Source organism: Hemibagrus wyckioides, linkage group LG10, assembly GCF_019097595.1.
Source record: "Hemibagrus wyckioides isolate EC202008001 linkage group LG10, SWU_Hwy_1.0, whole genome shotgun sequence".
In the NCBI taxonomy this organism is placed as follows: domain Eukaryota; kingdom Metazoa; phylum Chordata; class Actinopteri; order Siluriformes; family Bagridae; genus Hemibagrus; species Hemibagrus wyckioides.
Genome location: NC_080719.1, coordinates 17,823,869 through 17,836,597, shown reverse-complemented (window position 1 = coordinate 17,836,597; position 12,729 = coordinate 17,823,869). Strand labels below are relative to the sequence as shown.

The 12,729-nt window shown below is 36.9% G+C and overlaps 1 protein-coding gene across 2 annotated transcripts; it reads left to right on the top strand.

Annotated features, from left to right (window-relative positions):
* The first annotated feature begins 4,591 nt into the window (after positions 1-4,591).
* On the top strand, positions 4,592-12,283 carry diras1a (DIRAS family, GTP-binding RAS-like 1a). Of its 2 annotated transcripts, none has more exons than XM_058401490.1 (2): positions 4,592-4,825; positions 10,185-12,283. In XM_058401490.1, the coding sequence occupies exon 2, from the start codon at positions 10,243-10,245 to the stop codon at positions 10,828-10,830; it is 588 nt and encodes a 195-aa protein (XP_058257473.1). In that variant the 5' UTR covers positions 4,592-4,825; positions 10,185-10,242; the 3' UTR covers positions 10,831-12,283. The 2 variants fall into 2 exon arrangements, with proteins under 2 accessions (XP_058257473.1, XP_058257474.1); XM_058401491.1 differs by lacking the exon at positions 4,592-4,825 and adding an exon at positions 4,846-5,011.
* Positions 12,284-12,729: the final 446 nt, after the last annotated feature.

The following is a 12,729-nucleotide window of genomic DNA, read 5'->3' as shown; positions in this document are numbered from 1 at the left end:
GTTACAGTATAGTGTGTGCATTATACAGTGTAGTGTGTGTTACAGTATAGTGTGTGCATTATACAGTGTAGTGTGTGTTATAGTATAGTGTGTGCATTAAACAGTGTAGTGTGTGCTACAGTATAGTGTGTGCATTAAACAGTGTAGTGTGTGCTACAGTATAGTGTGTGTTACAGTATAGTGTGTGTTACAGTGTAGTGTGTGTTACAGTATAGTGTGTGTTACAGTGTAGTGTGGGTTACAGTATAGTGTGTGCATTATACAGTGTAGTGTGTGTTACAGTATAGTGTGTGTTACAGTGTAGTGTGGGTTACAGTATAGTGTGTGCATTATACAGTGTAGTGTGTGTTACAGTGTAGTGTGTGTTACAGTATAGTGTGTGCATTATACAGTGTAGTGTGTGTTACAGTATAGTGTGTGCATTAAACAGTGTAGTGTGTGCTACAGTATAGTGTGTGTTACAGTATAGTGTGTCACAATATTGTGTGTTACAGTATAGTGTGTGCACTACACAGTGTAGTGCGTGTTACAGTATAGTGTGTGCATTACACAGTGTAGTGCGTGTTACAGTATAGTGTGTGCATTACACAGTGTAGTATGTGTTACAGTATAGTGTGTGCATTACACAGTGTAGTGTGTGTTACAGTATAGTGTGTGCATTATACAGTGTAGTATGTGTTACAGTATAGTGTGTGCATTACACAGTGTAGTGTGTGTTACAGTATAGTGTGTGCATTATACAGTGTAGTGTGTGTTACAGTATAGTGTGTGTTACAGTGTAGTGTGTGCATTATACAGTGTAGTGTGTGTTACAGTATAGTGTGTGCATTATACAGTGTAGTGTGTGTTACAGTATAGTGTGTGTTACAGTGTAGTGTGGGTTACAGTATAGTGTGTGCATTATACAGTGTAGTGTGTGTTACAGTGTAGTGTGGGTTACAGTATAGTGTGTGCATTATACAGTGTAGTGTGTGTAACAGTATAGTGTGTGTTACAGTGTAGTGTGTGTTACAGTATAGTGTGTGTTACAGTGTAGTGTGTGTTACAGTATAATGTGTATTACAGTGTAATATGTATTAAAGTCTAGTGTGTATTACAGTGTAGTGTGTGTTACAGTATAGTGTGATACAGTGTAGTGTGTGTTACAGTATAGTGTGTGCTACAGTATAGCTTGTGTTACCGTATAGTGTGTTACAGTGTAGTGCGTTACAGTGTAGTGTGCATTACAATATAGTGTGTGTTACAGTGTAGTGTTACAGTATAGTGTGTTACAGTGTAGTGTGTGTTACAGTATAATGTGTATTACAGTGTAATATGTATTAAAGTCTAGTGTGTATTACAGTGTAGTGTGTGTTACAGTATAGTGTGATACAGTGTAGTGTGTGTTACAGTGTAGTGTGTGTTACAGTATAGTGTGTGCTACAGTATAGCTTGTGTTACCGTATAGTGTGTTACAGTGTAGTGCGTTACAGTGTAGTGTGCATTACAATATAGTGTGTGTTACAGTGTAGTGTTACAGTATAGTGTGTTACAGTGAAGTGTGTGTTATAGTGTAGTGTGTGTTACAGTGTAGTACGGGTTACAGTGTAGTGTGTGTTACAGTAAAGTGTGTGTTACAGTGTAGTGTGTTACAGTGAAGTGTGTGTTACAGTGTAGTGTGTGTTACACTGTAGTGTGTTACAATGTAATGTGTGTTTCAGTGTAGTGTGTGTTACAGTGTAGTGTGTTGCAGTGTAGTGTGTGTTACGGTGCAGTGCAGGTTACAGTGTAGTGTGTGTTACGGCGTAGTGCAGTTTACAGTATAGTGTGTTACCGTGAAGATCTTCTGGGTACACCTTCTTCTTCTTCTTCTTCTTCTTCTTCTTCTTGTTATTGTTGTTGTTGTTTTAACTATAAGTGGTTTGGTTTATATGCGGAACGCTGGATGAATAAATGACTAACTAGATAGATATTTGAACGTAATGGAGTCTATTTTTTATTAAAGTTACTTGACTCAACCACTAGGGGGAAACAAAGTCCAGCTTTTCTGGGAATCCAACGGCTATAACTAGAGTTTAAGTTAGATAACACCCCAAACCATACATTATCGCAGTAAATAGTGTTATTATAGTAATGGGACCGTATTATCTGTCCAAGATACCATTTAGTACCCTAGAATGCGGTTTGGACCACAGCCTGAATCTCTGTATGCGATCAGAGACATGGGGAACAAAAGTCTGAGTGAAAAATAGTGTGAGAAACAATTCCTTGTTATTGAAGATTCAGGATTCTGTTATTGCTACACACCAGTGTTGTTGGAAATTGACGTACAGCTCAGTAATTAGTAAGAAACAATGAACTAAACAATAAAGGGCAGGACAAGACAATATTTGCAAGAAATAAGCATTAATACTGAATCAGACAATGCAAATATAGAAGTTTATAAAAATCTGTGCAGTTGTTGCAGTATGATGAACACAACCATCACCAGCAGCAACAGTCAGAGGTTCAGAGTCAAACATTGCAGCAGTTCAGATAGAAAAAACCTGAAATTTTTCACCACATGTTAATAGGTTAATACTGACTAGTTCATTTTAAATAATAAAATAAAATAAAATAAAATAAAATAAAATAAAATAAAATAAAATAAAATAAAATAAAATAAAATAAAATAAAATAAAATATCTTTTCCTGCTTTCTTGCTTTCTAGTAAAATAACACTGTTAATATTATTGTTGCCAGTAATATTAGTATATTGTGAATTCAGCTTTGACTGTATTGGGACATTGAGTAAATTGGGACAGCATCAGGATTTATCTTCTGGCCTGATAATCGAAAAACAGTTACAGTATCTTACTGATCCTTACTTTATAGATTTAATTCATATCACATCATATAAGAATTCTTTTTTTTAGAATATTTGTTTATAAATTTCTAATATATTTTAAATGTTCTAAAGCCTTTTATTGTGATTACTGTAGGAAATGAAGTAGAAAACATTTCATAGACCAACATCTTTATGTGTAGTCACTTTTGCGCAGTCTACTGTGTTCATACAAATAACTTAATAAGAATATTTAATAAGAATCATGCAACTGAAATCTGATTTTCTTAGAAATAAGCATGCTTCAGATAAATAACAATAACATCTGAATATAGAGGCCTAAATCAATTGAAAATTGATTGAAAATGACCAAACTGACAAGCACATGTCCCAAATTCTCAAAATGGCATTAAATCTGGTTTACAGCCAGTCTTGAAGTTCAAGCTATGCGTCTTTACAACATGATACTTTCCTTCACATGAAAACACCTGGAAAATTCGAAATGTTTACATGTATCACATGTTGAAATTTTATTATTATTATTATTATTATTGACAAGAAAGGCCCTAGATTAAAGATCCAGAACTTAAATAGAATAGGTGACATTAAAATAGCCTCTCAGCAACATTTGGAGGAAAAACACATTCATCATCTAGTCACTGATTCAGACTGAGCTCTAATTCAGTGTAGCATTGCACATAAGATGTGTTTGAGGCTACAAAACACTAGACCTACTGAAAAATCACAAATAATCACAAATAATTGGGTTTATAATAATAATAATAATAATAATAATAATAATAATAATAATAGTATTATTATTAAGTATATTAGTAAGTATTATTAAGTATTATTATTATTATTATTATTATTATTATTATTATTATTATTATTACAACCACTATTACTTTTTACAACTACGGTTATTATTATTATTAATAATAAAAAAAAAATCACAAATTGGGTTAATAATAATAATAATAATAATAATAATAATAATAATAATAATAATAATAATAATAGTATTATTATTAAGTATATTAGTAAGTATTATTAAGTATTATTATTATTATTATTATTATTATTATTATTATTATTATTATTACAACCACTATTACTTTTTACAACTACGGTTATTATTATTATTAATAATAAAAAAAAAATCACAAATTGGGTTAATAATAATAATAATAATAATAATAATAATAATAATAATAATAATAATAATAATAATAAATACAACACCAATCACAAATAATTAGGTTATTATTATTATTATTATTATTATTAATAATAATAATAATAATAATAATAATAATAATTAAAGATAAATAACAACAACCACATATAATTGGGTTAATAATAATAATAATAATAATAATAATAATAATAATAATAATAATAATAATAATAAATAATAATATTTTTTCTATTCTATTTTATGTAATGCTACGTAATAGTCTAAACACCACGGCTGTTAAGGGTTGGGGAAAATAAATAAATATTTGGCTTTCTCGGCCACTGCAGACCTCACAGGCTGACTGCTGTACTGTGTCTACACACACCTATAGTACTGTAAACCTATAGATCAGCCCTTTTATAGAACTAACGTTGGTGTTGTTTTCCTGGACCGTATGCATCCACGCCCTCATCTTCCGAGGATAAAATGAATGAAATGTTGAGATCCCCCCCCTCCTTTTTTTCGTTCCTAGTCCTGATAGCGGCAGTGCTGAGCTGCGCGAGCCGCACCGTCACACTGCGCGCGCGGAGGAAGCGGGGGTGTCCGCGTGCGTCACACCACACTGGAGCGTAGCCGCGCGCGCGCGCCTTCCAACAGCAATAACGGCACCTTAGCTCTCCGCGACATCTCTCCGTTTTTTTTAACGCCATGCAAACCGCCAGGCAAAATGCTACGTGACTGGCATGGCGTAGAATCTAAGACATCCGTCGCGTGTTTGCTTTCTCGCTGCTTCGTATAATCTCCTGCCTGACGTCTTCGGGACACTGCAGAACAGCGTCGAGGTAAGGGCAGGATGGTATGGGCTATTTGTAACAGGATGCGCATTCGCGCGCTCGGTAGCGAGCATCTTCTTGCGCGTCCTTGAGCCGTAAGCTTTATTTGGTGTGATGGAGCGCGACGGTCACGTAGCTTAACAAAAGAAAGACACGGTGCAGGCATGCGAAAGCAAGGACACCGAGAAGCAAGAGGTGATTTATTAAAATATTTTTTTCTAAATCGTTCAAACCCGACATGGCCATTTTGTTCGATTTCTATACCGACCCTGCGTCTATACAGCCGCCCCGTTCAGGACGGTATCCGTGATGCAATAATTAAGCCATGCTGTAACACAGCCTTGTAGGGGTTTTCTTTTTGTTGTTATATGTTTGTGTGTTTTTTCGCTGACAATATGTTTCTAATTTACGTTATCTAATGCTTTCCTGAAACTGCCCATGACGCGCTGTAGTGAATTAGAAGTGAATCATCAACCATCCAATGCTCTCGCGTTATTACGAGCATCGTCAACGTAGTCCGTGTGTTGCATTAAAATACAGGCAACACGATACAGACAAAAAAAAAATCATTGCGATTCCTCTTCTACGTATTGCGGTCCCGATATACCGAGCAGCACATAGGCTAAAAACGTCCTGGTGAACCCTGTGATGCGATCTGGTTCGCGTTTCTCATGTTCCCTGGATGGTGTGATTCATCAAGGAAAAAAAAAATATCACCCACAGAAACACCCACATCAACAACTGAGAGATCAGCAGGAACGTCATGATCACTGCATATCATAAAATTCATTTGCTGGAATGATGAATCACATCATATGATTAGATTCGGTTAGAAATAACACCAAAGTGGCTGCTGTGGCATTACAACTCGAGAAGGGGTATGAATGAAGGCTGGGGTCATGGTGTTAAAAAAATGTTTAGTCTTTAACTTTAAGTCTTTAAGTCTCTCTCTCTCTCTCTCTCTCTCTCTCTCTCTCTCTGTGTGTGTGTGTGTGAGTAAGAACTCAAAATCAATAAATAGCATAAAGACTTATAAACCTCAACAGCTACAAATATCATTTGCGTGACTTATAAGATATTTTAACCAGGGACCGAGTCAGACCTGATGAAAAAACTGGACAACAAAATGGAGTTTTTTTTTAAATAAATAAATAAAGGCGAGCTTTGAATCAATAGATTCTCTCATTGCTTGTGCATCCCTTTTCAGCTTGTTCCGGTTCCTCGTTGGTTTGGCATGTGCTGTTAAAAATAAATATGATGATTGGCCTTGTGGAATGAAATGTCATCCTCTGCGGATATTTTTGGAGGTGACATTTTTGGATATTCGTTCAAACTGTTTAGCATCAATTATTAAGTGCTGATTAGAGGAATGATGGTGGGGCTGCTGGTAAGGATTATGAAACGACAGGTTTGTTTTTGGAAGCACAGCAGGACCATCTTGTAGGTCTAGTGGCATGCCATATGCATGCTGCTACAGCTGAATTAGAACCCAGTGAGGATTTCTTTAGTTATATATGGTAAATATATATATCTATATATATATATATATATATATATATATATATATATATATATATATATATGTAATATTTTTTTTTTCTTCTGCCTGTTAACCTGAAGTGAGCTGATTGGTTGTGAACGAATGGCACTGAACTAGATGGCTTTCTTTTTTTTTTATACATATTTTGGATGTAATGCTGAGCTGATTATCATAGAAATTTGCTTGGCATTATGGTGTAATGCTGGTTAAGATGTAACACGGTGCTATTTTTGCAGTTTCTGAAATGATTCTCAGCGGAGGAGAGAATTTTGTAAGGTTCAGTAATTTGGGATGAATCATGACCAAGTTAATATACAGTAGCTGAAATAGACTACTTATGTAAGCTTATATAAAGCTCCTGTGACATGAATTAAACCCAGCGTTTGTTGGCTAACTACCAGGGGCAACTGCAGTAATATAATAGAGGAATGGCATGGGGTTTTTTTTCACCTAAAGTGAGACGTGTTCTTTTTTTCCCCTCATTATCCTCTAAGCTTCTTTAATATCCCAGCTTACATCCTCTCTCACACATGGTCTTTCTTCTGTATCATGCCTGCCCTTGGGGTGTGTTTCCACAGTAACCAGAGAACTCCCAGAGTTCCAGAAAAGAAGCACAACTGAGACGTCACGAGGATGCGGACGAAGGAAGAATAGCCGATTCTTGAATGTACTGGTCGGCACATGGTGCCGTTATTTACTGTTTGAGGAGATATATACATATATATATATTTCACCGAGAATACCGATGGAAACATGAAATCTCTCTTGCAAGTGTTGTAAAGATGCAAAATGATTACAAAAGAAAAAAGTTTTTAGTCAAGCACTGCAGCAGAGATACAGGCATCCATATGACACCAGAGGCCCACCCTGTTCGTCTTTCTCCTCTGGTGATTCTGCACTGCAGCGTTTCTCTTTCCCTCCCTCTCATAAGATACGTATTTGCCTGCGCTTACAGGAGAACACTGTGCTTCAAACACGTGCAATGTATATTTTTCTTATTTTTTCCCAAATTGGAATTTATATCCTTCATCCAGTTGTTTCTGATACTCTTCTAGTCTCCCTGCTCCCTTCGCCCTCTTTTTATTGTTGTTGTTTAATGTCAAGTACTGGTTACATACACTGCTTCATATACAGTATATGTTCCAGTTCATTGCATGCAACATTGAAATCTTTTTAAGTTGCAATAACAGGCTTCTCAAGAGATAACACGGAAAACTCAGCTCTCTGTTGATATGTTGCTTAGTGATGGGAAAGAACATGATTATGTCATCCTTCCCGTCCTGTTTTACAAGGATCCCTGACCATGGACACATGGGACGACTGGGACATGAAAAGCAATTCCCTAAAGATCATGTTGTGAACTTGCAGTGAAGATCTCGAATAATAGCAAGACGGGTTATTAGGAAAGAGATTTGCAGCATTGTGTGTTTTTGTATTTTCTTTTGTTATATCAGCAGCCTCAGGAGTGTTCTAATAGGTTTGATTTTCATTTATTATCATTGATTATGGCCCAGTCCTAATTATTATAATTCCACACTTATCTTGGCTGAAGTGAACATGTGACCTACTTTGCACTGTCAGCTCTTCAGAACCAAGAGACTGTTAATTACACTGTTTATGATAATCAGATGCATGAGCAAAGTAACCATAATACACGTCAACACACACACGGTGCTCAGGTGAGGGAGAGAGGATAAGATTCTATCCTGGAGAGAAATGTATTCTAAGTGCTGGAAATAGCCAGTTTGATCTTGCTATACACAGGAGACCAATGGCTACATCTGCTCCAGAGTGTGATGAGTGAGTCATTAATATATTCTGACCTTGGTGCTGATGGCAGCAGAGAAATGCACTATTTTCTATTTGCACATTCGCACACTGGCTGAGCCTAAACAGTCAGAGTATGGAGCAGAGTCCATGCAGAGTACGGAGCAATAGGACAAGGAATTATTCAGATGTGGAGTATTGTTCTAAACTGAACTGCGGCTGTTCAAAAACTTTGTATGCAGTCAGTTTATCTCGTGTCACACTAAGGAATGATAGGTCATGGTAACAGGTTACTATTTTTTAACATAAGGAATAAAATACAGAGGGTGTTCTGTAGAACAAAAATACAGTAGCTATAGGAAATATTTAATGATGCTTCATGTTAGGCCACATTGCTTTATTCCTCTTATACCACATGAGTTTATTGTATACCACATTTATACATCCTTTCAAACCACACACCACATAAGTCTCTTAAACTTAAAAAGAAAAAAAATACTAAAATAACTAAACAATAACAAAACAAAAGAGATCATGAAGCACAAAGTCCAGATTCCATTGTGACTGTTACAAGTGGAAACACTGCAGACTCCGTTCATGATTGTTAAAGAAATTAATGGTGAGACTCAATCAGCTCCCTAGCAGGTTATAAATCTGTATATCGTGTAAACTGGATCATGACACAGTGGGACACTGATGACTCGATTCCTGCCATATGACGACGTACCGATATTGTGAAATGTGACTACGGGCAGTATCTACAGCAGGCAGGGCGGATATCTTTGACATAATCCTTGCAAAGTTTCCAGCTTTTGGAATTTTTATTCAAATCGTTAAAGACTTAAATGTTAGATTCAAGCTAACCATGTACAGAACATCAAATAAAGTTAAAATTTGTAGAAAAGTCAGTCCTGCAAAGTTTCGTCCGTAATTTTTTTTCGTTCTTTCAAAAAACATGTTGTCGTTTCCAATAATGGAACATCGTGCACATAGATGCTCCCTTTTTCTTTGGTGCACTGTAGGATTTTTTATGGAGCATATGTTCCAATGCACTGCGATTGAGGAAGAGAAAGAGACAACCCTTAAAATGGCCGACTCCCTGATCAGTGCCTTGACTACTGAACTAAGGAGTTGATTGAGACACACCCGATGCCTTCTTACAAAATACAGATACATAGCAGTTTGATATAACAGTGAAACCTTCAGAGCTCTTGTTCTCTTCTGCTGGTAAAAACACAGAACAATTAAAACTGATTTGACGCAAAACAGCTGACAGAGGCATTTCTATTCAAGCATCCTGACTCACCCTTCTCATACAGCTAAATAATATCTTACTCATGCATGCACAGCACAATTATAATGCTAGGCCTACTGAGTTTGTTTAAGTGCATTGACATACTGTAATTTTAGATATACTATATAGCCAAATGTTTGTGGACACCTGACCAATCACAATCAAGACTTTCCACTAGACTTTGGCTGTATCACTGAGGGCAGGTGAGGCGGTCTGAGGGGCAGTCGGTGTTCCAGTTCATCCTAAAGGTGTTCAGTGGGGTTGAGTCAGAGACAGGGCTCTGAACAGGAGCATGTTTTGTGCACTGGAGCATTGTGATGATGGAATCTGGGCCTCTTAGATCTGGTGAGGGGAAAATATAATGCTGCAGCACATAGTGACATCCTAGACAATTTTGTGCTTCTGACTTTTTGGCAACAGACCAGAGAAGAACCACATATGGGTGTGAAAATCAGGTGTCCGCGTACTTTTGACTGTAGAGTGTATCTTGCTTTTTCTGTATTCCTGGTGAGTGCTGCTTTATCGTCCATTGTTTATACACAGTTAAATTCTACTTTTGAATGAGCTCCAAGGATGAACACACACCTACGTTGTTCATTTCAGCTAGACACAAATGAACATTGAGAGACTTTGAACACTGGGGATTTTGTGGGCATGCGTGGTTGTGTGGCCCTGAGATTGCAAAAAAAATATTCATCAGATATTAATAACATGATCATGAGTGATAAAATAATGCATGTTTTTTTTTTCAATTTGTATTTTTCTAGATCTCAGGGAATACATCAAGAGTTAGCACTGATTGCACCCTGAGTGGACCATACCAGCATGCCTGAGCAGAGCAATGACTACCGTGTGGTGGTGTTTGGGGCTGGAGGTGTTGGCAAGAGCTCCCTGGTCCTTCGTTTTGTGAAGGGCACGTTCAGGGACACGTACATCCCCACGGTGGAAGATACGTACCGGCAGGTGATCAGCTGTGACAAAAGTGTGTGCACGCTGGAGATCACCGACACAACAGGCAGCCACCAGTTCCCAGCAATGCAGCGCCTGTCCATCTCCAAGGGTCACGCATTCATCCTGGTGTACTCCATCACCAGCCGCCAGTCACTGGAGGAGCTCAAACCCATCTACCAGCAGGTGCTGGCCATAAAGGGCAATGTGGAGGGCATCCCCATCATGTTGGTGGGCAACAAGAGCGATGAGAGCCAACGTGAGGTCGAGACCAAGGAAGGGGAGGCACAGGCCAACAGCTGGAAGTGTGCCTTCATGGAGACGTCGGCCAAGACCAACCACAACGTCACTGAGCTCTTCCAGGAGCTGCTCAACCTGGACAAGAAGCGCGACATGAGCCTCAACATGCGTTCCAGCAAGCAACGCAGGGCCGACAAGCTGAAGGCCAAGTGCAGCATCATGTAGAGAGGGTTCGAGTGGTGGAGAAAGTAGGAGCAGAGTCATTTCAGCAATGACATGACTGGAGGAAAATGTACAAAAGTCACTCATCACATTAGTCCCATTTCTTTGGATCTGAATCAGGTATTCTTCGGTGCACGGTTGACCAACCAGACTCTTTTCTCTTTTCATTTATTCTCGTCGATGATTTATTTGGTTCCTGTAACGACCACTAGATTCAAGGGAAGACTTAGAGTTGACTTCACCCAAATCTCTCTACCATCTGATTGAGTTGACTTGGACATCTTCAGTATTAACTTGTTCTTCTCCCCTCTCCACCTGCTCATGCACAGCTTTCCTCAACAAGGTTTGTTTTCAGGCTGTAAAAAAAAAAAAAAAAAAAAACCCCTAACAAAAAAAAACCCTAATCATCATCACAGTCATTTATAGGGCTTTGTGTCTTGTTAAAGGATTTCGTTTAAAACTCGAATAGAAAAACGTCTTGAACCGGTTATGCACTTTATCATGTTCTCAATGGGCGAATGAGACCACAAGCGCAACAAGGTGACCGCATTATCCAGCTCTTCCAAATTAGACATCAGTACAACAGTACAAAAGCATGTTAGAAATTAAAAGATTTGGGTTCAGACTTTTCTTTGTTGGCTTTGTAATAGTAACAACAGGTTTGAACTAGCAAACATGAATAGTGAATGATGCACATTTGATCATGTAGAACTACCTTCCTACTCATTGTGATTATAGAGTGTCATCAGATACAGAGCTTTACTTAAAACAAAGCACAGCAAAGCAGATTTAAATATCGAAAGCAGTTTTTCCCGATGTTGGTGGCACGCGAAAACCTGAAATATGCATTAATCATTAAACTAACTAAAACATTTAACCTGTGCGTGAAATCTAAATGTGTATTAATCTCATTTGTATTGAACACCCTTGTATAGTTAACGTTTTTTTTCCCCTTTCTTTAGTGTGTATATATCCTCTGACTATTTAATGCCATTGCTTTAGCAATACATTATATAAAAGCACTTTTAGAATCTTGAGCACATTCAGAACATTAAAAATGAACCTTTACAGAAACGTTTTGTCAGACACTCTGCGTTTACAATTTTAAAGCAGGTACAGTGTTTATCTAATAATATTATGTGAAGGACCAGAAATAAAAAAAAAAAATAAAGAAGCACAAACATATGGTGTAAAATAAATATTGGACTATTTGTCTTGTTCTGTGGTTTTGAAATGACAAATGCAACATAAACTGTGATGTACATATTATTAATATAATAGGTAAAAAAAAAAAAAAGCTTGTCATGTGAATATGAGTAACTTAATAACTTTGCATCAATTTAGAAAGGCAATAAGAGATATATTAGGATCAGCTGTAACTATTTGCATCACCTTTTTGATGTGTTTATGTTTCATGATATGCTAAATGAAAATGCATTAAACCTGGTTGGCATTTTATGTGTTTTTTTTGTATTTTACATATATATATATATATATATATATATATATATATATATATATATATATATATATATATATATATATATATATATATATACATATATATGAATGCTCCTCAGGTGTGTTTAAGACTGTAGTCCTTAATGACAAAGAGGTAATAAGTATTTTGTTTAGAAAGAAAGGAAAATTGTTTGCAAAGAAAGAAAAAAATGCATCTATTTGCAGGGTCATAATGTGGGAGGTAGGTGAATCTCTAACGAATAGGCACCATATGGTTGTGAGTTCAAACTCCAGACCTGCCTCAATCAAGCCACTGCTGCTTTGCTATAAATTTGGATTATTCTTTCCCTCAGGTCTTGCTTTGCATAAAAGCATCTGCCAAATTAATCATTGTAAGTGAAAGCCTGAGCTTTTTTTGAACAACACACCTCTAAACTAAAT